This window comes from Oncorhynchus masou, chromosome 16, assembly GCF_036934945.1.
Source record: "Oncorhynchus masou masou isolate Uvic2021 chromosome 16, UVic_Omas_1.1, whole genome shotgun sequence".
Taxonomy (NCBI): domain Eukaryota; kingdom Metazoa; phylum Chordata; class Actinopteri; order Salmoniformes; family Salmonidae; genus Oncorhynchus; species Oncorhynchus masou.
Genome location: NC_088227.1, coordinates 29,260,876 through 29,287,839, shown reverse-complemented (window position 1 = coordinate 29,287,839; position 26,964 = coordinate 29,260,876). Strand labels below are relative to the sequence as shown.

Genomic DNA, 26,964 nt, shown 5'->3' with positions numbered 1-26,964 from the left:
TGGGTCTATAGGTAGCTATGTAGAGAGGAGAGGGTATGGGTCTATAGGTAGCTATGTAGAGAGGAGAGGGTATGGGTCTATAGGTAGCTATATGGAGAGGAGAGATACTATGGGTCTATAGGTAGCTATATGGAGAGGAGAGGGTATGGGTGTATAGGTAGCTATATGGAGAGGAGAGATACTATGGGTCTATAGGTAGCTATGTAGAGAGGAGAGGGTATGGGTCTATAGGTAGCTATGTAGAGAGAAGAGGGTATGGGTCTATAGGTAGCTATGTAGAGAGGAGAGGGTATGGGTCTATAGGTAGCTATATGGAGAGGAGAGATACTATGGGTCTATAGGTAGCTATGTAGAGAGGAGAGATACTATGGGTCTATAGGTAGCTTTGTAGAGAGGAGAGGGTATGGGTCTATAGGTAGCTATGTAGAGAGGAGAGGGTATGGGTCTATATGTAGCTATGTAGAGAGAAGAGGGTATGGGTCTATAGGTAGCTATGTGGAGAGGAGAGGGTATGGGTCTATAGGTAGCTATGTGAAGAGGAGAGATACTATGGGTCTATAGGTAGCTATGTAGAGAGGAGAGGGTATGGGTCTATAGCACAGGAGGTTGGTGGCACCTTAATCGGGGTGGACAGGCTCGTGGTAACGGCTGGAGTGGAATAGGTGGAATGGTATCAAATACATCAAACACATGGTTTCCATGGTCATTCCATTTGTTCCGTTCCAGCCATTATTATGAGCCGTCCTCCCCTCAACAGCCTCCACTGGTCTATGGGTAGCTACTATATGAAGAGGAGAGGACCGAGTATGGGTGTACTACAGAACCAGATAGAACCAGTGTCAACAGAACTACAGCATCAAAGAGAACTCCTGGTCCAGCTCACTCTGCAGCTATAGGGAGAGCTGCAGTAGGCGTCTACAGAACCAACAGAGTGGGCCTATATAATGATATACTGAACATGTCCTGGTTACTCCTGGTACTCTGCAACGGAAGAGGAGAACAGAATATGGTGCCAGTGACTAGTGATGACTGATATATACCAGCAGGGTAGATGTTACTGCTCAACAGGTGGGCCAATGGTTGTTGTGGGGCTAACTGGGTAACCGATATCATGGATCGCGGGAACTTTTCTTGTTCAACGTTTTCTTTTGTTCAATTTTCTCTACCTCAATTAGTAACAAAGGAATGAAAGAGATGTGAATCGGTAATCCTGAATGTAAGGCTCCTCTCAGAGAGAGAGTCAGAGAGAGTCTGTTTTTCTCCCAGGCATATCTGCCCCTAATGATTACAGATGACAGGATTGTATTCATTCTGATACAATAATTGCTTTAATGCTGATTTTTCTGTTTAACTACCCGGCTGCGTCCCAGGGGAGGGCCGTAATTAAAGGAGAGCAGCAAAGATGAACCACGTCACAATCTAAGAGTCTAAGGATCTAAGAGCTACATCTGCTTTTCAGCATTACAGGAGATGGAGGACAAGCTGATTTAAATCCGTCTATGATCTCACAGAGGTAGAGTCAGGCACAAAAACAAAGGAGAGTTTGTCAATAAAGGTCAGATTGTTGTAGGATTACTTGCTCATCAAACAATCCTCTGATTAATATGTCATCAAATGACCTGTGGGCTAATGGTCAGGGCTATGGCTGTCTTTGATACACAATCAAACCTTAGTGAAGTGATCCAATATTATTGAACCTCAGTCCCACTCCAATCCAAGGAGACATTCTTGAGAGTGGGTCTATTCAAATCCAAACATGTATTTTTTTCCTTAACTTGGGTCACATCGAAGTAGATCAGAAATCAAATCAAATCCGTAAACAGATTGCAGATGTTATCACAGTTTCTAGCTCCAATAGTGCAGTAATATTTAGCAATACAATATCATTACGCACATAATATATACAGTATATATACTGTACATAGGGCAGCAGTCTCTTTGGGGCAGGGTACTGGGCAGAGGCTGGCAAGTGGTGACTGTTTAACAGTCTGATGGCCTGGAGATAGACGCTGTCTCCCTGTCCTAGCTTTGATGCACCTGTACTGTCGCCACCTTCTAGATGGTAGCGGGGTGAACAGGCCGTGGCTCGGGTGTCTGAGGTCTTTGATGATCTTCTTGGCCTTCCTGTGACACCGGGTGCTGTAGATGTCCTGGAGGGCAGGTAGTGTGCCCCCGATGAGGCGTTTGGGCTGACCGCACCACCCTCTGGAGAGCCCTGCGGTGCTGTAGATGTCCTGGAGGGCAGGTAGTGTGCCCCCGATGAGGCGTTTGGGCTGACCGCACCACCCTCTGGAGAGCCCTGCGGTGCTGTAGATGTCCTGGAGGGCAGGTAGTGTGCCCCCGATGAGGCGTTGGGCTGACCGCACCACCCTCTGGAGAGCCCTGCGGTGCTGTAGATGTCCTGGAGGGCAGGTAGTGTGCCCCCGATGAGGCGTTTGGGCTGACCGCACCACCCTCTGGAGAGCCCTGCCGTGCTGTAGATGTCCTGGAGGGCAGGTAGTGTGCCCCCGATGAGGCGTTGGGCTGACCACACCACCCTCTGGAGAGCCCTGCGGTGCTGTAGATGTCCTGGAGGGCAAGTAGTGTGCCCCCGATGAGGCGTTTGGGCTGACCGCACCACCCTCTGGAGAGCCCTGCGGTGCTGTAGATGTCCTGGAGGGCAGGTAGTGTGCCCCCGATGAGGCGTTTGGGCTGACCGCACCACCCTCTGGAGAGCCCTGCGGTGCTGTAGATGTCCTGGAGGGCAGGTAGTGTGCCCCCGATGATGCGTTGGGCTGACCACACCACCCTCTGGAGAGCCCTGCGGTGCTGTAGATGTCCTGGAGGGCAGGTAGTGTGCCCCCGATGATGCGTTGGGCTGACCGCACCACCCTCTGGAGAGCCCTGCGGTGCTGTAGATGTCCTGGAGGGCAGGTAGTGTGCCCCCGATGATGCGTTGGGCTGACCGCACCACCCGCTGGAGAGCCCTGCGGTTGCAGGCAGTGCAGTTGCCATACCAGAATGTGACACAGCCCGACAGAATGCTGTCGATGGTATTAGTCTGTGAGGTTCTTAGGGGCCAGGCTGAATTTCTTCAGCCACCCTGTGTGATGTGCACTCCGAGGAACTTTAAGCTTTTGACCCTCTCCATGGCTATGTGGATGGGGGTGTGGCGATGTGGATGGGGGTGTGGCGATGTGGATGGGGGCATGGCCATGTGGATGGGGGAGTGGCGATGTGGATGGGGGAGTGGCGATGTGGATGGGGGAGTGGCGATGTGGATGGGGGCATGGCTATGTGGATGAGGGCGTGGCGATGTGGATGGGGGCGTGGCGATGTGGATGGGGGCGTGGCGATGTGGATGGGGGCGTGGCTATGTGGATGGCAAACTTGATGGTTGAGTTGGAGACATGCATAGCCGCGCAGTCATGTGTGAACAAGGAGTACAGGAGGGGGCTGAGCACACACCTCTGTGGGGCCCGCGTCTTGAGGAACAGCATGGTGGAGGTGTTGTTGCCCACAATTAGTCTAGGACCCAGTTGCACAGGGAGGGGTTCAGACCCAGGCTCCTGAGCTTACTGATGAGCTTGGAGGGCACTTTAGTGTTGAAGGCTGAGGCTTAGAGGGTACCTTTGTCCTTCCTAGGAACAAGGCTGGCATTGAAACCGTCGTAAAACTGACAGAGAAGCCCAGAGGTGTGAATCGACTTGTTATGTAGTGATTTAAAAAAGGTGGGTAAACTCTGATTGTCGGTGGTGGTGAAAAAGTTATGCTGTCTGTACATTAATACATTTTTCTGCAAAAGGTGGGTAAACTGTTTGGTAAAAAGAGGCAGGCAGGGCAAGCTGGCCTCAGCCTGCACTTTAGATCATTATAGGCTACAGAGGAAGATACAGTAGTTATGGGATGAAATAGAAGAGATATTTAAATGTGATTCCGAGTGAAAAGGCGATTAAAGGACTGAGGAGAAAAGAGAGGGATGAAAACTCTATTCAACTGGAGGACTGAGGAGAAGAGAGAGGGATGAAGACTCTATCCCACTGGAGGACTGAGGAGAAGAGAGAGGGATGAAGACTATCCCACTGGAGGACTGGGGAGAAGAGAGAGGGATGAAAACTCTATTCAACGGGAGGACTGGGGAGAAGAGAGAGGGATGAAGACTCTATCCCACTGGAGGACTGAGGAGAAGAGAGAGGGATGAAAACTCTATTCAACTGGAGGACTGGGGAGAAGAGAGAGGGATGAAGACTCTATTCAACTGGAGGACTGAGGAGAAGAGAGAGGGATGAAGACTATCCCACTGGAGGACTGAGGAGAAGAGAGAGGGATGAAAACTCTATCCCACTGGAGGACTGGGGAGAAGAGAGAGGGATGAAGACTCTATTCAACTGGAGGACTGAGGAGAAGAGAGAGGGATGAAGACTATCCCACTGGAGGACTGAGGAGAAGAGAGAGGGATGAAAACTCTATCCCACTGGAGGACTGGGGAGAAGAGAGAGGGATGAAGACTCTATCCCACTGGAGGACTGAGGAGAAGAGAGAGGGATGAAAACTCTATTCAACTGGAGGACTGAGGAGAAGAGAGAGGGATGAAAACTCTATTCAACTGGAGGACTGAGGAGAAGAGAGAGGGATGAAAACTATCCCACTGGAGGACTGAGGAGAAGAGAGAGGGATGAAAACTCTATCCCACTGGAGGACTGAGGAGAAGAGAGAGGGATGAAAACTCTATCCCACTGGAGGACTGGGGAGAAGAGAGAGGGATGAAAACTCTATCCCACTGGAGGACTGAGGAGAAGAGAGAGGAATGAAAACTCTATCCCACTGGAGGACTGGGGAGAAGAGAGAGGGATGAAGACTCTATCCCACTGGAGGACTGGGGAGAAGAGAGAGGGATGAAGACTCTATCCCACTGGAGGACTGGGGAGAAGAGAGAGGGATGAAGACTCTATCCCACTGGAGGACTGGGGAGAAGAGAGAGGGATGAAGACTCTATCCCACTGGAGGACTGGGGAGAAGAGAGAGGGATGAAGACTCTATCCCACTGGAGGACTGGGGAGAAGAGAGAGGGATAAAGACTCTATCCCACTGGAGGACTGAGGAGAAGAGAGAGGGATGAAAACTCTATTCAACTGGAGGACTGAGGAGAAGAGAGAGGGATGAAAACTCTATCCCACTGGAGGACTGGGGAGAAGAGAGAGGGATGAAAACTCTATCCCACTGGAGGACTGGGGAGAAGAGAGAGGGATGAAGACTCTATCCCACTGGAGGACTGGGGAGAGAAGGAGAGGGATAATATTATCCAACTACAAGTGTAGGATCTTAATTTGATCACTGTGTTGTTTGCAGAAATGTCCTGGCACAGCAGGAAATTCAAACTTGTAGTGTATTCAAGGTTTAAAAAGGCTTCTAAAGTTAGAAATTTCCTCCCCAAATTTTCAGACTTGATTTCCCTTAACAAACAACTTATCAACCCCCCCCAAAAAAGCTCCATTAATTATAATCCATGCAATAATTCACATTTCCTTTTGCTGCAGGATTATTTTCCTGCTGTGAGAAACTGGTCAAATTAAGATCCTACATCTGTAGGAATGGGAATGAGGAGAGAAGAAAGGGATGTCGGCAGGAGAGAGGAATGAAGTCAGTCCCACTAGAGGACAAGTGTGGTGAGCGGTGATAATGATATGTGATAAGATGATTTCATGTTCCTTATGAAGAGAAGCCAAAGGCAGTTCTCCATCACCTGGGACAGTAAAGTTCTATTCTGATTCAGCTTTTCTAACTCCCTTGCTGATCAAACGTGAGGTTATCTCTAGCCTTACCCCACCACACTCTTCAAGGTTTGTGCATTCATACAGTCTCTGCCCTGATTTGACCACACTACAAGGTGACCTTCCAGGAAGAGTGTTTTTCACTGAGATGATATTCAGCCAGATGGCTAGACGCTTCGGTCTCCTCTCCTCTCCTCCCCTCCCCTCCCCTCCTCTCCCCTCCTCCCCTCCCCTCTCCCCTCCCCCTCCCCTCCCCTCCTCCCCCTCCCCTCCCCCTCTCCCCCCTCCCCCTCCCCCTCCCCCCCCCCTCCTCTCCTCCCCCTCCCCCCTCCCCCTCCCCTCCTCCCCTCCCCTCTCCCTCTCCTCCCCTCCCCTCTCCTCTCCTCTCCTCTCCCCTCCCCTCCTCCCCTCCCCTCCTCCCCTCCCCTCTCCTCTCCTCTCCACGCCTGACCTACTTAGAAAGGGACTGTCTGCAGCGCACTCTGTCTCCCTGCTAACCATAGGCACTGAGGTATTTTGATAAAAGCGGTCATCTCTCTCCCAGCTCTGATGGTTCCTAGGTGTGAAGATGTTGGGTGGGGTGGACCAGGACGGTGTGAGGTGGAATGTGGTGGGCGGCCATCAGTCAATGGTTGATGGTTGGGTGTGTGTCAGTGTGGATGTAGGTGTGTTTGTGCATTTGTGTGTGTGTGTGTACGTGAGAGAGTATGTACGAGTGTGTTCATTGCCATCGGGTCGAGGTGTGTGTATTGGAGACAGGGTGTGTGTCTGGTCGAGGTGTGTGTCGGGGACAAGGTGTGTGACGAACGCCACACCTCATTATCACCTGGTGGGAAGTGACTGCTGAGGTAATTAAAAGTCACAAGGATGGAGGGATGATGGAGGAGAGGAGGATGGAAGGATGTAGAAGAGGAGCAGATGGAGCTGGCCGGGGTCTCAGGCCCTCTCTTTCGGTCCCCTTCCTTTCACCATCCCTCTGTTCTTCCACCCTCTCAATGGAAGATCTGACATATTGGGGGGCTGAGCCTCCTCCAACAGTGTTGTCTAACAGAGTGTGTGTTTGTGTTAATATGGCTTCCTGCTGCTTCTCAGTACTACAGTGGAATCACAGCAGCAGTCAACAGGTATAACAGAGATGGCCTACTTCCGGAGAGCTACTGTACTGGGTCTGCAGGCTTTTGCTCCAGCCCTACACAATCAAGGACCTGGATGTAAAATAGGTGGGTAAACTCTGATCATCTGTCGCAGTGAAAAAAGCTCCCTATACTTTTAATGCAATTCTCCACAAAAGGTGGGTGAACTTTTGGGCTCAAAAAAGGTGGGTAAACTGTGTTAACCCTTGACTACACCGAGCAGCTGATTAGCTGGAACAAACCTGCAGGAGAGTAGATCTCCAGGAACAGGTTAGGCCACCACTGACAAAGAACATCCAGCATTAGAGATTCAGGAGCCATCTGTGTTCCCCAGCCCTGCCGGGTATCAGCGTAACTCTAGGAGCTACCACTGGTCTACGTCCCAAATGCCACCTTATTCCCTCCCTAGTGCACCATTTTTAACCAGGGCCCGGTTTCCCAAAAGCATCTTAAGATCATCGTTAGAAATATAGGATCGCATTTTGATCGTATGGTTCTAAAGATGAACTTAGGCTTAAGATGCGCTATAGTGCACTAAATAGGGAATAGAGTGCCATTTGGGACGCAGGCAGGGAGTCTTCAAGGTACTTTAAAAGGGATTAGGTAGCACATAATAGTGCCAGACCATTTTCAAGGCCAGTTCCAGGCCACTCTTGTGATATAAGCCACACTGTGTGTAATTACCAATTACCATGACCAGGAGGTGAGAGAGGGGTCACTGCTCTGAAATGGGGAGGCAGGACAGGAGGAAGGCTATGTGTGTGTGTGTGTGTGGGGGGGGGGGGGTAGCTCCAATTCCAATCTTTCCATTGTAATGGGCATAACTGTGGAAATGGCCTGCAGTGATCCACAGCTGAGGTATAATGAAGAACAGAATGGAGATGGAGGGAAAGGGAAAGAGAGAGAGAGAAAGAGAGAGGGAGAGAAAGAGAGAGAGAGAAAGGTAAACAGAGATACAGAGAGAAAGATAAAGAGAGAGAGGGAGAGAAAGAGTGTGAGAGAGAGAGAGAGAGAGAAAGAGTGAGAGAAAGAGAGAAAGAGAGAGAGAGAGAAAGAGTGAGAGAGAGAAAGAGTGTGTGAGAGTGAGAGGGAGAGAAAGAGAGAGAAATAGAAAGATAAATAGAGAAAGAGAGAAAGAGAGAGAGAGTGAGAGAAAGAGAGAGAGAGAGAGAGAGAGAGAGAAAGAGAGAAAGAGTGTGTGTGTGAGAGAGAGAGAAATAGAAAGATAAATAGAGAAAGAGAGAGAGAGAGAGAGAGAGAGTGAGAGAAAGAGTGAGAGAGAGAGAGAGAGGTTAACAGAGAGACAGATAAACAGAGAAAGAGAGAGAGTGAGAGAAAGAGAGAGAGAGAGAGAGTGAAAGAGAGAGAGTGAAAGAGAGAGAAATAGAGAGAAAGATAAATATATAGAGAGAGAGAGATAGAAAGAGAGAAATAGAGAGAAAGATAAATACTCACTTAAATACTCACTTGCTCTTTCTTCCTCCCCATACATATCCCATTCCCTCCCTCCCTCCCATTGTCTCTATTTCTCCCTCCCTCTATCCCATTGTCTCTATTTCTCCCTCTCTATCCCATTATCTCTACTTCTCCCTCCCTCTATCCCATTCTCTATTTCTCCCTTGCTCTATCCCATTCTCTCTATTTCTCCATCCCTCTATCCCATTCTCTCTATTTCTCCCTCCCTCTATCCCATTCTCTCTTTCTCCCTCCCTCTATCCCATTCTCTCTTTCTCCCTCCCTCTATCCCATTCTCTATTTCTCCCTTGCTCTATCCCATTCTCTCTATTTCTCCCTCGCTCTATCCCATTCTCTCTATTTCTCCCTCCCTCTATCCCATTCTCTCTCTTTCTCCATCCCTCTATCCCATTCTCTCTATTTCTCCCTTGCTCTCCCTCTAATGTGCTTTCTCCCTCTGCTTCTTATTTTGTCATAGTCATGCTGATCTATAGAGCTGACTCGTTGTGATGACGTGGAACTATCAAACACTTATGTAGAGGGGATTGTTTCCAGCAGGACAACAAGAGATGTAAAACCTTTCAAGAGGGACAATAACCCATGTCAGCTTAATTATTCAACACAGACACTCACACACCCACACACATCCTGACAATTCAGCCCAGAGAGGAACCTGCATGGTTTGAGCTTAAACAGCAGCCCTGTCATCCAACAGCACAGGGAGGCAGCAGTGTATCATGGCACATAACACACACACACGCAGACACACACGCAGACACACAGGCATATACACACAGGCACCGACACACACACAGACACACACGCAGACACAAACAAAGTGTGATGACAGGCTTCATCTCTCTGCATCCTCTTTCCTCTGGGAATAACAGTGTGTTCCCTGTGGGCCATGTGTGTGTGTGTGTGTGTGCATTATTGATGCGTACCTGACGAGTGGAGAGGGGCGCAGATCAAAGGCAGTGATGAGGGAAGCCATGACCGCCCACAGTCTGAGAGAAGGGCAGGGGAGGGAGGGAGAGATATGTATAGAGAGAGGGAGGGGGAGAGAGAGAGAGAGAGAGAGAGAGCAAGGTGTATAGAAAGAGGGGGAGAGAGAGAATGATTATATATATATATATATATAGAGAGAGAGAGAGAGGGGGGAGGGAGAGAACGATGTAGAGAGAGAGGGAGGGGAGGGAGAGAAAGATGTGGAGAGAGAGGGAGGGAGAGAGATTATGATATATATATAGAGAGAGACAGGGAGGGGAGGGAGAGAAATATGTAGAGAGAGAGAGAGGGGGGAGAGAAATTTGTATAGAGAGAGAGGGAGGGGAGAGAGAAATATGTATATATATATGTATATATGTATATATGTATATATGTATATATGTATATATGTATATATGTATATATATATATATATATATATATATATATATATATATATATATATAGAGAGAGAGAGAGAAATATGTATAGAGAGAGAGATATATATGTATATAGAGAGAGGGAGGGGAGAGAGAGAAATATGTATAGAGAGGGAGGGGAGAGAGATAAATATGTATAGAGAGAGAGGGGAGAGAGAGAAAAATATGTATAGAGAGAGAGGGGGAGGGGAGAGAGAGAAATATGTAGAGAGAGAGAGGGGAGGGAGAGAGAAATATGTATAGAGACAGAGAGGGAGGGGAGAGAGAGAAATATGTATAGAGAGAGAGGGAGGGGAGGTAGAGAGAGAAATATGTAGAGAGAGAGAAATTTGTATAGAGAAGAAGGGGAGGGAGAGAGAGAGAAATATGTATAGAGAGAGAGGGAGGGGAGGGAGAGAGAGAGAGAACATATGTATGGAGAGAGGGTAGGGAGAGTAGGGAGGGGAGGGAGAGAAATATGTATAGAGAGAGAGAGGGAGTGGGGGGAGAGAGAGAGAAAGATGTATAGTGAGAGAGAGGGAGGGAGTGAGAAATATATATGGAGAGAGAGAGAGGGAGGGGGGAGAGAGAGAGAAAGATGTATAGAGAGAGAGGGAGGGAGAGAGAGAGAAATATGTATAGAGGGAGAGAAGGGGAGGGAGAGAGAAAAAAATATATATAGAGAGAGAGGGAGGGGAGGGAGAGAAATATGTATAGAGAGAGGGAGGGGAAGGAGAGAATATGTATAGAGAGATGGAGGGGAGGGAGAGAGAGAAAAATATATAGAGAGAGAGGGGGGGAGGGAGAGAGAAAAATATATATATAGAGAGAGGGAGGGGAGGGAGAGAAATATGTATAGAGAGAGAGGGAGGGGAAGGAGAGAATATGTATAGAGAGAGAGGGAGGGGAGGGGGAGAGAGAAAAATATAGAGAGAGAGGGAGGGGAGGGGGAGAGAGAAAAATATAGAGAGAGAGGGAGGGGAGGGGGAGAGAGAAAAATATAGAAAGAGAGGGGGAAGGGGAGGGGAGAGAATAAATATGTATAGAGAGAGAGAGGGAGGGGAGAAAGAGAGAAATATGTAGAGAGAGAGAGGGAGGGGAGAAAGAGAGAAATATGTAGAGAGAGAGAGAGGGAGGGGTGAGAGAAATATGTATATATAGAGAGAAATATGTATAGAGAGAGAAATATGTATAGAGAGAGAGAGACATATGTATATATAGAGAGAGACATATGTATAGAGAGAGGGGGGGAGGGAGGGAGAGAGAAAAAAATATGTATAGAGAGAGGGGGGATAGAGAGAGAAAGATGCATAGAGAGAGAGGGAGGGGAGAGAGAGAAATATGTATAGAGAGAGAGGGAGGGGAGAGAGAGAAATATGTATAGAGAGAGAGAGGGGAGAGAGAGAGAAAGATGTATAGAGAGAGAGAGAAGATGGGAGAGAGAGAGAACGAAGTATAGAGAGAGAGAGGGGAGAGAGAGAGAACTATGTATAGAGAGAGAGAGGGGAGAGAGAGAGAGAACTATGTATAGAGAGAGAGGGAGGGAGGGGGGAGAGAGGAATATGTATAGAGAGAGGGAGGGGAGAGAGAGAAATATGTATAGAGAGAGAGGGGAGGGAGAGAGAAATATGTATAGAGACAGAGAGGGAGGGGGAGAGAGAGGAATATGTATAGAGAGAGGGAGGGGAGAGAGAGAAATATGTATAGAGAGAGAGAGGGGAGGGAGAGAGAAATATGTATAGAGACAGAGAGGGAGGGGGGAGAGAGAGGAATATGTATAGAGAGAGGGAGGGGAGAGAGAGAAATATGTATAGAGAGAGAGAGAGGGGAGGGAGAGAGAAATATGTATAGAGACAGAGAGGGAGGGGGGAGAGAGAGATATGTATAGAGAGAGAGGGAGGGGAGGGAGAGAGAGAAAAATATGTATAGAGAGAGAGAGGGGGTAGGGAGAGAGAGACATGTATAGAGAGGGAGGGGAGGGAGATAAATATGTATAGAGAGAGAGGGAGGGGAGAGTGAGGAATATGTATAGAGAGAGAGAGGGAGGGGTTTAGAGAGAGAGAAAGATATATATAGAGAGAGAGGGAGGGGAGGGAGAGAGATATGTAGAGAGAGAGGGGGAGGGGAGAGAGAGAGAAAGATGTATAGGGAGAGAGGGATGGGAGAGAGAGAAATATGTATAGAGAGAGAGAGGGAGGGGAGAGAGAAATATGTATAGAGAGAGAGAAATATGCATCGAGAGAGAGAGAGAAATATGTATATATATAGAGAGAAATATGTATAGAGAGAGGGGAAAGGAGGGAGAGAGAAAAATATGTATAGAAAGAGAGAGGGAGGGGAGAGAGAAATATGTATATATAGAGAGAAATATGTATAGAGAGAGAGAGACATATGTATATATATATATATATATATATATATATAGAGAGAGAAATATGTATAGAGAGAGGGGGAAGGGAGGGAGAGAGAGAAAAGTATGAATAGAAAGAGAGGGGGAGAGAGAGAAAGATGCATAGAGAGAGAGGGAGGTGAGAGAGAGAAATATGTATAGAGAGAGAGGGGAGGGGATTAGAGAGAGAGAAAGATGTATAGAGAGAGGGGGGAGAGGAGGGAGAGATATGTATAGAGAGAGAGGGGGAGGGGAGAGAGAGAGAAAGATGTATAGGAGAGAGGGATGGGAGAGAGAATATGTATATAGAGAGAGAAATATGTATATAGAGAGAGAGACATATGTATATATATAGAGAGAAATATGTATAGAGAGAGAAAAATAGGTATAGAAAGAGAGGGGGAGAGAGAGAAAGATGCATAGAGAGAGAGGGAGGTGAGAGAGAAATATGTATAGAGAGAGAGAGGGAGGGGAGAGAGAGAAATATGTATAGAGAGAGGGGAGAGAGAGAAAGATGTAAAGAGAGGAAGATGGGAGAGAGAGAGAAAGATGTAAAGAGAGGAAGATGGGAGAGAGAGAGAGAAATAAGTATATAGAGAGAGGGATGGGAGGTGAGAGAAATATGTATAGAGACAGAGAGGGAGGGAAGAGAGAGAAATAAGTATATAGAGAGAGAGGATGGGAGGTGAGAGAAATATGTATAGAGACAGAGAGGGAGGGAAGAGAGAGAAATAAGTATATAGAGAGAGGGATGGGAGGTGAGAGAAATATGTATAGAGACAGAGAGGGAGGGAAGAGAGAGAAATAAGTATATAGAGAGAGAGGGATGGGAGGTGAGAGAAATATGTATAGAGACAGAGAGGGAGGGAAGAGAGAGAAATAAGTATATAGAGAGAGAGGGATGGGAGGTGAGAGAAATATGCATAGAGACAGAGAGGGAGGGAAGAGAGAGAAAGACATGTATAGAGAGAGAGAGAGGGAGGGGAGAGAGAGAAATAAGTATATAGAGAGAGAGGGATGGGAGGTGAGAGAAATATGCATAGAGACAGAGAGGGAGGGAAGAGAGAGAAAGACATGTATAGAGAGAGAGGGAGGGGAGAGAGAGAGGAATATGTATAGAGAGAGCGAGGGAGGGGAGAGAGAGAAATATGTATAGGGAGAGAGAGGGGAGGGAGAGAGAGAGAGAGGAATATGTATAGAGAGAGCGAGGGAGGGGAGAGAGAAATATGTATAGGGAGAGAGAGGGGAGGGAGAGAGAGAGAGGAATATGTATAGAGAGAGCGAGGGAGGGGAGAGAGAAATATGTATAGAGACAGAGAGGGAGGGAAGAGAGAGAAAGACATGGAGAGAGAGAGGGAGGGGAGGGAGAGAGAAATATGTATAGAGAGAGAGAGGGAGGGGAGTGAGAGAAATATGTATAGGGAGAGAGAGGGGAGGGAGAGAGAAATATGTATAGAGAGAGAGAGGGAGGGGAGTGAGAGAAATATGTATAGGGAGAGAGAGGGGAGGGAGAGAGAAATATGTATAGAGACAGAGAGGGAGGGAAGAGAGAGAAAGACATGTATAGAGCGAGAGGGAGGGGAGGGAGAGAGAAATATGTAGAGAGAGAGAGGGAGGGGAGGGAGAGAGAAATATGTATAGAGAGAGAGAGGGGGTAGGGAGAGAGAGGGAGGGGAGGGAGATACATATGTATAGAGAGAGAGGGAGGGGAGAGGGAGGGGGAGAGAGAGGAATAGAGAGGAATATGTATATATAGAGAGAGGGAGGGGATTAGAGAGAGAGAAAGATGTATAGAGAGAGAGGGGGAGGGGAAGGAGAGAGAAATATGTATAGAGAGAGGGGGAGGGGAGAGAGAGAGAAATATGTAGAGACAGAGAGAAATATGTATAGAGAGAGACTGATGGGAGCGAGAGAGAAATATGTATAGAGATAGAGAGAGGGAGGGGAGTGAGAGAGAAATATGTGTAGAGGGGAGGAAGAGAAATATGTATAGAGAGAGAGGGAGGGGAGGGAGAGAGAGAGAAATATGTAGAGAGAGAGAAATATGTAGAGAGAGAGAAATATGTATAGAGAGAGAGGGGAGGGAGAGAGAAAGATGTGTAGAGAGAGGGGGGGAGAGAGAGAAAGATGTGTAGAGAGAGAGGGAGAGAGAGAGAAAGATGTATAGAGAGAAAGAGGGGGGAGAGAGAGAGAAAGATGTATAGAGAGAGGGGGGAGAGAGAAAGATGTATAGAAAGAGAGGGAGGGGAGGGGGAGAGAAAGAAAGATGTAGAGAGAGAGAGAGGGGGGGAGAGAGAGAAAGATGTGTAGAGAGAGAGAAGGGTGAGAGAGAGAAAGAGAAAGATGTATAGATAGAGAGGGAGGGGGAGAGAGAGGAAGATGTATAGAGTGAGAGAGGGGGAGAAAGATGTGGAGAGAGAGAGGGTGGGGGGAGAGAAAGAAAAGATGTATAGAGAGAGAGGGGGAGAGAGAGAAATATGTATAGAGAGAGAGAGGGGGAGAGAGAGAAAGATGTATAGAGAGAGAGAGAGGGGGGAGAGATAGAAAGATGTATAGAGAGAAAGGGAGGGGGGAGATGTATAGAGAGAGAGAAATATGTATAGAGAGATAGGGAGGGGGGAGATGTATAGAGAGAGATGGAGGGGAGGGGGAGAGAGAGAAAGATGTATAGAGAGAGAGGGAGAGAGAGAAATAGAAAGATGTATAGAGAGAGAGGGGGAGAGAGAGAAAGATGTATAGAGAGAGAGGGGGGGAGAGAAAGATGTATAGAGAGTGAGAGGGGGAGAGAGAGAAAGATGTATAGAGAGAGGGGGGGAGAGAGAGAAAGATGTATAGAGAGAAAGGGAGGGGAGGAGATGTATAGAGAGGGAGGGGATGGAGAGAGAGAGAAAGATGTATAGAGAGAGAGAGGGAGGGGAGAGAGGGAAAGATGTATAGAGAGAGAGGGGGGAGAGAGAAAGATGTATAAATAGAGGGAGGGGAGGGGGAGAGAGAGAGAAAGATGTATATAGAGAGAGAGGTGGGGAGAGAGAAAAAGAGAAAGATGTAGAGAGAGAGGGGGAGAGAGAAGTATGTATAGAGAGAGAGAGGTGGGGAGAGAGAAAGAGAAAGATGTATAGTTAGAGAGAGGGGGGGAGAGAGAGAAAGATGTATAGAGAGAGAGTGGGGGAGAGAGAAATATGTATAGAGAGAAAGGGAGGGGAGGGGAGGGGGAGAGAGAGAAAGATGTATAGAGAGAGAAGGAGGGGAGGGGGAGAAAGAGAAATATGTATAGAGAGAGAAGGAGGGGAGGGGGAGAGAGAGAAAGATGTATAGAGAGAGGGAGGGGAGGAGAAAGAAATATGTATAGAGAGAGAGGGAGGGGAGGGGGAGAAAGAGAAATATGTATAGAGAGAGGGAGGGGAGGGGGAGAGAGAGAAAGATGTATAGAGAGAGAAGGAGGGGAGGGGGAGAAAGAGAAATATGAATAGAGAGAGAAGGAGGGGAGGGGGAGAGAGAGAAAGATGTATAGAGAGAGGGAGGGGGGGAGAAAGAGAAATATGTATAGAGAGAGAGGGAGGGGAGGGGGAGAAAGAGAAATATGTATAGAGAGAGAGGGAGGGGAGGGGGAGAGAGAGAAAGATGTATAGAGAGAGAAGGAGGGGAGGGGGAGAGAGAGAAAGATGTATAGAGAGAGAAGGAGGGGAGGGGGAGAGAGAGAAAGATGTATAGAGAGAGAGGGAGGGGAGGGGGATATTTTTGTGTCCAGAATCAGGAGCTATACAGCTGGATCAATTTGGTTCATTCTCTCTTGCGGTTTCTCTATCTCTCTGTCCCTCCTTCTCTCTCTTTCTCCAGACCATCGCCAGGCAGTTACTATCCCTGGGTTGAGTCATCAGGTTTCAAATTAAAAGATCGCAGAGAGAGTTGTGGCGAGGAGAAGAGTGGAGGGGGGTGGGGTAGAATGACCGTTTCCATGACGACTGCACAGGGCTCCTGCATAATGTGTGTGCAAATTTTTGGGTGTGTGTGTGTGTGTGTGTGTGTGTGTGTGTGTGTGTGTGTGTGTGTGTGTGTGAGAGAGGGAGAGAGAGAGAAAGTGTACGTGAGAGGGTGACAGTCATGCTTTCCACGTTTTCTTGCGTCTGCTCAGAAGAGGACGAGACAGGGACTATCTGCTCCATTCCAGCTATACAGTGGCGCCATTAAGAAACTATTTGACCTCTGAAATTGCTACAGGTTGTATTGAGTGTATGATGATTTAGTTGATAACTTGAATAGCAAATCAACCATTGATGCCATGTCTCCAGTGAAGTTGAAAAAGGCCACATCCAAATGGAAAGGCCCTTGGATGAGTGAGGAAACTAATCAATTAAAGACAAATTGCAGAAAGGCAGAGCGGAAGTGGAGAAACTCAAAGTTTCAGGTCCATTATGACATTCTGAGAATTTGGCATATATAACAAGGCAATTAGAAATGCCAGACGGGCTCAATTTCTAACTTGATCACAAATAATCAGAATAATTTGAGTGATCTTCTTGATGGCCTGATAAATCCTACCCCTGCAAAATGTCAACTTTCCTCCACATCAAAATGTGATGAGTTGTATTGGTTTTTATACCAATCCATGAATGTGCACCCCAATAAATGTCAGACATGCTTATCCTAGGACCAAGAGGCATGGAGAGGCAGCCTTTAGTTATTATGCCCCTAGGCTCTGGAATTGCCTGCCAGAGGAGCGGAGGGGGGCTGAAACTGTGGACACATTTTCTTAGCTATGTTTTCCTTAGTGTGCTTTTTAGTTGTTCAATTTGTCAGTTTATTTTTTTATATAATGTTTGCACTGTAGTAAATATTCCAGCTTTTCTTTTCATAGTTTTTTAGTTTTTTCCCTGTAAAGCACATTGCGTTGCATGTCTGAAATATGCTGTATAAATAAAGATTGATTTGAAGTAGGAGGACAGCTGGGGCAGTGTGTAGGTGCATAGGATAATAGCCTCCACACTAAAGCAATACTGTGAGGTAATGGTATAGATATAGATTACAGTCCAGATCAATCAGACCCAGAGTTCCCCATAACATTGCTATAACTTAGTCATTCAGCAGACCCTCTTATCCAGAATGACTTACAATTAGGGAAGGCCATACTACCACATACCATGACCATCGCAAATGCAACTTGTCAGTGACGATAATAGTGTTGAGATAAAAAGACAATTTGATTCACAGCTCTAACACTCAGGCAGAGTGCCCCTGTGGTGCAACGACAGCTCTAACACTAGGGCAGAGTGCCCCTGTGGTGCAACGACAGCTCTAACACTAGGGCAGAGTGCCCCTGAGGTGCAACGACAGCTCTAACACTAGGGCAGAGCGTCCCTGTGGTGCAACGACAGCTCTAACACTAGGGCAGAGTGCCCCTGTGGTGCAACGACAGCTCTAACACTAGGGCAGAGCGCCCCTGAGGTGCAACGACAGATCTAACACTAGGGCAGAGTGCCCCTGTGGTGCCACGACAGCTCTAACACTAGGGCAGAGTGCCCCTGAGGTGCAACGACAGCTCTAACACTAGGGCAGAGTGCCCCTGTGGTGCAACGACAGCTCTAACACTAGGGCAGAGTGCCCCTGAGGTGCAACGACAGCTCTAACACTAGGGCAGAGTGCCCCTGTGGTGCCATGACAGCTCTAACACTAGGGCAGAGTGCCCCTGTGGTGCCACGACAGCTCTAACACTAGGGCAGAGTGCCCCTGTGGTGCCACGACAGCTCTAACACTAGGGCAGAGTGCCCCTGTGGTGCAACGACAGCTCTAACACTAGGGCAGAGCGCCCCTGAGGTGCAACGACAGCTCTAACACTAGGGCAGAGTGCCCCTGTGGTGCCACGACAGCTCTAACACTAGGGCAGAGTGCCCCTGTGGTGCAACGACAGCTCTAACACTAGGGCAGAGTGCCCCTGTGGTGCAACGACAGCTCTAACACTAGGGCAGAGCGCCCCTGAGGTGCAACGACAGCTCTAACACTAGGGCAGAGTGCCCCTGTGGTGCCACGACAGCTCTAACACTAGGGCAGAGTGCCCCTGTGGTGCCACGACAGCTCTAACACAAGGGCAGAGTGCCCCTGAGGTGCAACGACAGCTCTAACACTAGGGCAGAGTGCCCCTGAGGTGCAACGACAGCTCTAACACTAGGGCAGAGTGCCCCTGTGGTGCAACGACAGCTCTAACACTAGGGCAGAGCGCCCCTGAGGTGCAACGACAGCTCTAACACTAGGGCAGAGTGCCCCTGAGGTGCAACGACAGCTCTAACACTAGGGCAGAGTGCCCCTGTGGTGCAACGACAGCTCTAACACTAGGGCAGAGCGCCCCTGAGGTGCAACGACAGCTCTAACACTAGGGCAGAGTGCCCCTGAGGTGCAACGACAGCTCTAACACTAGGGCAGAGTGCCCCTGTGGTGCAACGACAGCTCTAACACTAGGGCAGAGTGCCCCTGTGGTGCAACGACAGCTCTAACACTAGGGCAGAGTGCCCCTGAGGTGCAACGACAGCTCTAACACTAGGGCAGAGTGCCCCTGAGGTGCAACGACAGCTCTAACACTAGGGCAGAGTGCCCCTGTGGTGCAACGACAGCTCTAACACTAGGGCAGAGTGCCCCTGAGGTGCAACGACAGCTCTAACACTAGGGCAGAGTGCCCCTGTGGTGCAACGACAGCTCTAACACTAGGGCAGAGTGCCCCTGAGGTGCAACGACAGCTCTAACAGGTATGTGTCTTTGAGAGTGATGTTGAAGGTGTGTGTGTGTCTTTGAGAGTGATGTTGAAGGTGTGTGTGTCTTTGAGAGTGAAGTTGAAGGTGTGTGTGTGTGTGTGTCTTTGAGTGATGTTGAAGGTGTGTGTGTGTCTTTGAGAGTGATGTTGATGGTGTGTGTGTCTTTGAGAGTGATGTTGAAGGTGTGTGTGTCTTTGAGAGTGATGTTGAAGGTGTGTGTGTTCTCATTAAGAGTCTAGCGTGCTGTTGGTGTGAAGCCAATTTGACTAGAACATTAGCAGGACAAGGTCACATGAACACACCCACTGAGAGACAGATATGCGAGAGGACACACACTCTCGATCCCTCCTTCTCACCCTTCTCATCTCCCTCCCTGTCCACGCCCATTCATCTCTCTCTCTCTCTCTCTCTCTCGTGCTCGCTCTATTTTTTTCTCTCTCTCTCTTTTCTCTCTCTCTTCTCTCTCTTCAATGTACTTTATTGGCATGACGTAACAATGTACATATTGCCAAAACTTACTTTGGAGATTTACAATATGAAAATAATGAGAATCAAAATGGTCAACGGGACAACAGTAACAACAATAACCAAGGGTCAAAATAACCACACATTGAACAATAACAATAAGCATACAGTAGAGGACATGTGCAGGTTGATTGGTCTGTCAGACACTGTCTCTCAACTTATGGCAGGCAGCAATGTAGTGCGCTGCCAACCCACAGCTCTCTGTGTCCTCCCCCAACAGGACGGGTCGCCTACTCTCACCAGAGAGGTCTTTGAAACCTTGAATAAGGGTTTCAAATTTGTGGAAATGACACTCTCTAATTGTTTTATATTTTTGACATTTTGTCAGGAAATGCAGCTCCGTCTCAGGTTCTGCTGTTGTACAGTGGTTTCACAGCCCTTCCTCTACAGGGAGCCAGGTTTTCCTGTGTCTATCCTTCACAATGGCAAGGCTGTGCTCACTGAGCCTGTACTTTGTCAAGGTTTTGATCAGTAACCATGGTCAAATAGTTAGCCACGGTGTACTGTCGATGTAGGGCCAGATAACACTGCATTTTGCTTTGTGTTTGTGCTTCCCAATAAGTCATGTAGTTTTGTTTTGACTGTGTTGTAATTTGGTTTCTTCTGATTTGATTGGATGTTCTGGTCCTGAGGCTTCCTGGGGCTTCTCTCTCTCTTTTCTCTCTCTCTCTTTTCTCTCTCTCTCTTTTCTCTCTTCTCTCCCTCCCTGTCCACACCATTCCATCTCCCTCCATCTCTCTCTCCTCTCTCTCCCTTCTCTCTGTCCACACCATTCCATCTCCCTCCATCTCTCTCTCTCCTCTGTCCACACCATTCCATCTCCCTCCATCTCTCTCTCTCTCTCTCCTCTGTCCACACCATTCTCTCTCTCTCTCTCTCTCTCTCTCCTCTGTCCACACCATTCTCTCTCTCTCTCTCTCTCTCTCTCTCTCTCCTCTGTCCACACCATTCTCTCTCTCTCTCTCTCCTCTGTCCACACCATTCTCTCTCTCTCTCTCTCTCTCTCTCTCTACACCATTCTCTCTCTCTCCTCTGTCCACACCATTCTCTCTCTCTCTCTCTCTCTCTCTCTCTCCTCAATTTTTTCAATTCAATGTACTTTATTGGCATGACGTAACAATGTACACATTGCCAAAGTTTACTTTGGATATTTACAACATGAAATTAATGAGAATCAAAATTGTCAACAGGACAACAGTAACAGCAATAACCAAGGGTCAACATAACCATACATTGAACAATAACAATATGAGTATTGAAACGAAAGGGGGGAAAGTTTCTCAGTCTCTGCTGCTGTTGCTGCTAGCGCTGCCTCAGTGGCCATGTACATAGTTGCATAGTTGGAGCTAGATGTAAACTAGCTGACAGATTTGAATTTGGCTAGCTACCATGATGAACACTGATCTTTTAACTCACTCTCTGTCAATCTTTTCCTCCTGTGTTGATCTTCAGTTGTACAGTTTGATTACCTATACATGTTTTGCTGATTTAATCGTGTCAATCTCGCTCTTAACAACCAAACAAGTCAGGAGACGCTCTTCTTTTCTTATTGTTTTTTTTCCCTCCCTCTCTCTCTCTCTCTCTCCACATGATATGCTGTCATTTAGAGACCAGCTAAATGCAACCTGTCAGATTCCTCCATTTGAAACAACTGAGCCTCCATTGGGACGTGGGTAATAAGCTAGAATGATCTGCTCAGGCAAATTGATAGTAAGTAGTGTGGCAAACCTCTTCAAGGTTAGGAGCGTTTGTCACAAACTAAGTGGTAAACTGTCACCAAATCACCCAAGAATGAGAGTTCTTTCGAACAGGACAGTACCTGTGTGTTTGTTTCTCCGTCCTGGTCCACCCAGGCCGTAGGCGAGGTCAAGGATAGCAGGGTTCGGTACACGAATCGGGTTCTCGGTAGGTCCAGGTCCAAACGCCAACAGGTAAGTCCAAAACAGTCCAGCTCATACACGGTAAATCCAGCCAATCTCTATTGTCTCTTTCTCTATTGTTCATAGATCCTTCCAGCACTCTCTTCTTCTCTTCCTGGTTTTTCTTGACCCTTTATCTGTGGGTTGGCTCCACCTTCTGAGGGTTCCCCTTGCTTCTGGGACTTGTAGTTTTGGTGGTCGGCCATTTTGTGATCTGTAGTTCTGACAGGGGTGGCCATTTTAGTGATCGGGCAGAGCCCGTTTATTAGTTCTGCTCTCACATATCTGCCATTTACCAATCGACCCCCTTCTTTGCCACACATCTCTCCCCCTAGATCCGACCCCCTAGGTCGGGCTACCGCAGCAAAATATGCTTGCATGCGGGATAACCCATCCACGTTTCCCATTTCCTTCCCTGCTCTGTGTTTCAAGTCAAAATGAAACGGTTGGAGACTCAAAAACCACCGCATCACCCGAGCGTTCTTCTCTTTAGCCCTATGCATCCAGGTGAGTGGGGCATGGTCACTGATGAGGGTGAAGTGGCGCCCCAGCAGGTAGTATTTCAGGCTTTCTAGAGCCCACTTTACTGCCAGCGCCTCTTTCTCAACGACTGAGTAGTTGGTTTCCCGTGGTTCCAGCTTCCTGCTTAAAAACAGGATGGGGTGTTCCACCCCTTCTACCTCTTGGGATAGCACTGCTCCCAAGCCGACCTCTGAGGCATCCGTCTGAACCATAAACTCTCTCTCAAAGTCTGGTACCACCAGCACTGGATTACAGCAGAGAGCCTCCTGTAATGTCCTAAATGCTTTGGTGGCCCTTTCATCCCATTTGACCATGTTTGGCCCTCTGGCTCTAGTCATGTCGGTAAGTGGGGCGGCCACTGTGGCATAACTTGGGATGAACTTCCGGTAGTAAAGGCTCGAACCTGCTTTTTATTTACTGGTTTCGGCCATTCTCTAATTGCCTTCACCTTCTTATGTTGGGGTTTGATTAACCCTCTTCCCACAGTGTATCCCAGATACTCTGTTTCCTCTAACCCCACATAACACTTGGCAGGGTTTGCCGTGAGCCCTGCCTTTCTAAGGGCGTCTAACACTGCCTGTACCCGGGGTAAGTGGGATTCCCAATCTGGGCTGTAGATCCCCACGTCATCTAAATAAGCTGCGGCATATGCTTTGTGCGGTTTTAGGACTTTGTCCATGAGCCGTTGAAAGGTGGCTGGGGCCCCGTGTAAGCCGAATGGCATGACAGTGTATTGAAACAAACCGTCAGGTGTTGCAAAGGCTGTCTTTTCTTTGGCCCTGGGGGTCAGAGGAATTTGCCAGTACCCTTTTGTCAGATCAAGAGTCGTAATGTACCGAGCATTACCAATTTTCTCCAGTAGTTCATCTACTCGGGGCATGGGGTAGGCATCAAACTTGGAGATTTCATTTACCTTCCGAAAGTCGTTACAGAACCGCAAAGACCCATCGGGCTTGGAGACCATCACAATTGGGCTAGACCACTCACTATGTGACTCTTCGATCACTCCAGCTGTCAACATTTTCTCCGCCTCTGCTCTAATCGCGGCCCGTCGAGCCTCGGGTACCCGATATGGCCTCATACTCACTTTTCTCCCTGGTAGGGAAACGATATCATGAGCCGTAACCTCAGTTCGGCCAGGTACCTCTGAAAACACACCTCTGTTCTTCTGGATCAGGGTCTTTACTTCCTGTACTTGTGCTGGGGACAGAGTGGGTGAGATATTTACTTTGGCTGTCTCCTGAGTGTGTGTGGGGTATGTGACCATTAGTGTTTCTCTCTCTCTCCATGATTTTAACAGATTTATGTGATAAATCTGTTCCTGGGGCCATCGACCTGGCTGTCGGATCCGATAATTGACTTCTCCTATTCTCTCCAGTACTTCATATGGTCCTTTCCATGTGGCCAGTAGTTTACACTCTACCGTGGGGATCAGCACTAACACCTTATCTCCCGGTTGAAATTCCCTCAGGGTAGCCTGCCGGTTATAAGTGTGCCGCTGGTGCTCCTGTGCTTGTCTCATGTGCTCTCTGACGATGGGCATGACTGTGGCTATCCTGTCTTGCATTGCCGTGACTTGCTCTATGACACTAGTATACGGGGTGGATTGGTGCTCCCAGGTTTCCCGGGCGATGTCTAAGATTCCCCGGGGATGCCTCCCATATACCAGCTCAAAGGGAGAAAACCCCAGCGAGGCTTGAGGAACCTCTCTAATGGCAAACATCAGATACGGCAACATGCAATCCCAGTTCTTCCCATCCTTATCGATTACCTTCCTGAGCATTGACTTCAGGGTCCGGTTGAATCTCTCGACCAGCCCGTCCGTCTGAGGATGGTAAACCGATGTCCTCAACTGTTTCACCTGCCACAGTTTACAAAGGTCCGCCATAAGTCGGGACATAAAGGGGTCCCCTGGTCGGTAAGGATCTCCTTTGGAACCCCTACCCTGGTGAACAAGAGCACTAATTCCTTTGCAATATTCTTGGAAGCCATCGTCCGAAGGGGAATGGCTTCTGGGTAGCGAGTGGCATAATCTAGAATGACCAGAATGTATTGGTGCCCTCTGGCGGATTTGGGTAGTGGGCCCACTAAATCCATCGCTATCCCCTCAAATGGTGTTTCGATTATGGGGAGTGGCACTAACGGGCTTCTAACAGCTGGTCGGGGAGCTGTTAACTGGCACTCCGGGCACTCTCCACAATGCCGAGCCACTTTAGCTTGAATTCCTGGCCAGTAAAACCTCCTTACAATCCGGTCTCGGGTTTTATCGATACCAAGGTGTCCACCCAGAATGTGCCCATGAGCTAGATCCAGTACTGTCCTCCGGTACCGAGTGGGAACCAACAACTGTTCCACCACATCAACCCCTATTTTCGAGACTCTGTACACCAAACCCTTTTTCATGATGAAGTGGGGAAAACTATTAGGCATCATACCAACATTTATGGGAGTACCATCTACGACCTGCACATCTGCTCTGGCTTGCTGCAGGGTTGGATCCTGGTTTTGGGCCGTCCCAAAATTAGTCAAGGAACCTGCCAGGTCTGCGGGTTCTAGATCGTCGTCCTCTGGATTCAGACTGACCCCAGCCCCACTAGTACCGGGCTGTTTGTTATTAGCGAGGTTTGCCACTTCATCCTCCTCCTCCCCTACTAGCACTTGTGATGTTGTCCCCTGGGAGACCTCTTTTCCTGGCTTTGGTTGAAGGTCCCATGCTTCTTCCTGCTTGGTCAGGGTTGTTGGCTTCTCAAATATGCCATTCTTGTGGCCTAACTTCGCAAAGTTAGGAAAGTCTCTACCCAATATTACATCATATGGCATCTTTGGGACCACGCCGACCTCATAATCCAGCAGACCGTCCTCTGTTTGTATGCCCACTAAGGCCGTGGGGCACAGACGGGTATCCCCATGAATGCATGTAACACTGATATCCTGTCTTGTATCCAGTTTATGATTCGGCACTAGGCTTGCAACGACCAGGGTTAGCATACTGCCGGAATCCAGCAGTGCTTCAACCTCTTTCCCTTCAACCTTCACCCTGCACATATGTTTGTTTCTTGATCTTTCAAGTACAGTGGTTACAACAGGACATGCATACAGTATATCATCTTCATTTTCACCGAGGTTACATATCTGCCATTTACCACTCGACCCCCTTCTTTGCCACAGTAGGTTGAGTTAAAACTGGACATGGAACATGAGTGGTTATTTGGGTAAACTGGCCTCAGTAGCATCCATTTCCACTTCCTTATGCACAGTGGGATAGCAGCTGGCCTGACACACACACACACACACACACACACACAGTTGTGGTGTAACGTAGCGTGGTGCTATCCCGGGCGGGCAGTCATAGTGAGAGATGTGAGGGTCTCCACAGACCAGGGATGGTTATAGCTGTCCATTAGCGGCTTCTCTGAGTCCAAAGGAGAAACTGGGTCAGGTGTGTGTGTGCGTGTGTGTGTGTGTGTGTGTGTGTGTGTGTGTGTGTGTGTGTGTGTGTGTGTGTGTGTGTGTGTGTGTGTGTGTGTGTGTGAGAGAGAGAGAGAGAGAGAGAACGTGTTTAATTATTTTTGTGTCCCCAGATTTCACCAACTGGGAACATTTTGTTGTTCCCCACGAGGTCAAATTCTATTTCTAGAGGCTTTAGGGTTAAGGTTAGAATTAGTGTTAAAATCAGGTTTAGGGTCAAGGTTAGGAGCGAGGGTTAGGTTTAGGGGTAAGGTTAGGTTTTTAGGGAAAATAGGATTTTGAATGGGACTGAATTGTCCTGCCCTGTCCTGGTTACTCATGCCCTCCTCCATTAGCCCTGTCCTGGTTACTCATGCCCTCCTCCATCAGCCCTGTCCTGGTTACTCATGCCCTCCTCCATTAGCCCTGTCCTGGTTACTCATGCCCTCCTCCATCAGCCCTGTCCTGGTTACTCATGCCCTCTTCCATTAGCCCTGTCCTGGTTACTCATGCCCTCCTCCATTAGCCCTGTCCTGGTTACTCATGCCCTCCTCCATTAGCCCTGTCCTGGTTACTCATGCCCTCCTCCATCAGCCCTGTCCTGGTTACTCATGCCCTCCTGCATTAGCCCTGTCCTGGTTACTCATGCCCTCCTCCATTAGCCCTGTCCTGGTTACTCATGCCCTCCTCCATCAGCCCTGTCCTGGTTACTCATGCCCTCCTCCATTAGCCCTGTCCTGGTTACTCATGCCCTCCTCCATTAGCCCTGTCCTGGTTACTCATGCCCTCCTCCATTAGCCCTGTCCTGGTTACTCATGCCCTCCTGCATTAGCCCTGTCCTGGTTACTCATGCCCTCCTCCATTAGCCCTGTCCTGGTTACTCATGCCCTCCTCCATTAGCCCTGTCCTGGTTACTCATGCCCTCCTCCATTAGCCCTGTCCTGGTTACTCATGCCCTCCTCCATTAGCCCTGTCCTGGTTACTCATGCCCTCCTCCATCAGCCCTGTCCTGGTTACTCATGCCCTCCTCCATCAGCCCTGTCCTGGTTACTCATGCCCTCCTGCATTAGCCCTGTCCTGGTTACTCATGCCCTCCTCCATTAGCCCTGTCCTGGTTACTCATGCCCTCCTCCATTAGCCCTGTCCTGGTTACTCATGCCCTCCTCCATTAGCCCTGTCCTGGTTACTCATGCCCTCCTCCATCAGCCCTGTCCTGGTTACTCATGCCCTCCTCCATTAGCCCTGTCCTGGTTACTCATGCTCGCTTCCATTAGCCCTGTCCTGGTTACTCATGCCCTCCTCCATTAGCCCTGTCCTGGTTACTCATGCCCTCCTCCATCAGCCCTGTCCTGGTTACTCATGCCCTCCTCCATCAGCCCTGTCCTGGTTACTCATGCCCTCCTCCATTAGCCCTGTCCTGGTTACTCATGCTCCCTTCCATTAGCCCTGTCCTGGTTACTCATGCCCTCCTCCATTAGCTCTTGATGGAACTCTGACCTCGTCATCACTCTCCCTGTCTTTCTCTACACGTGTCAGAGGTACGTACCACACATACGTACCACTCAGGAGGTATGATTGAGTACAAGCTGATGCAGAATTGTCTTTAGAATATCTGGACTCGGGGACTCTGAGGGAGCTGTAAAGACAGAGGCTACACCAGGATACTGGGGGAACATGG

At 48.5% G+C, this 26,964-nt stretch overlaps 1 protein-coding gene across 8 annotated transcripts in view; it reads right to left on the bottom strand.

The window, feature by feature from the left end:
* LOC135557796 (1-phosphatidylinositol 4,5-bisphosphate phosphodiesterase beta-1-like) overlaps positions 1-26,964 on the bottom strand; it is a 232,148-nt gene that overhangs the window by 23,430 nt on the left and 181,754 nt on the right. For 2 of the 8 annotated variants that reach the window (XM_064991412.1, XM_064991414.1), the window contains one exon: positions 9,283-9,345. The exons of 4 other annotated variants lie outside the window; for them this stretch is intronic. In XM_064991412.1, coding sequence (XP_064847484.1) covers positions 9,283-9,345 — 63 coding nt within the window. Of the gene's footprint in view, positions 1-866; positions 891-9,282; positions 9,346-26,964 lie in introns of those variants that run through there. 2 more of the 8 variants (XM_064991413.1, XM_064991416.1) reach the window with 2 other exon arrangements.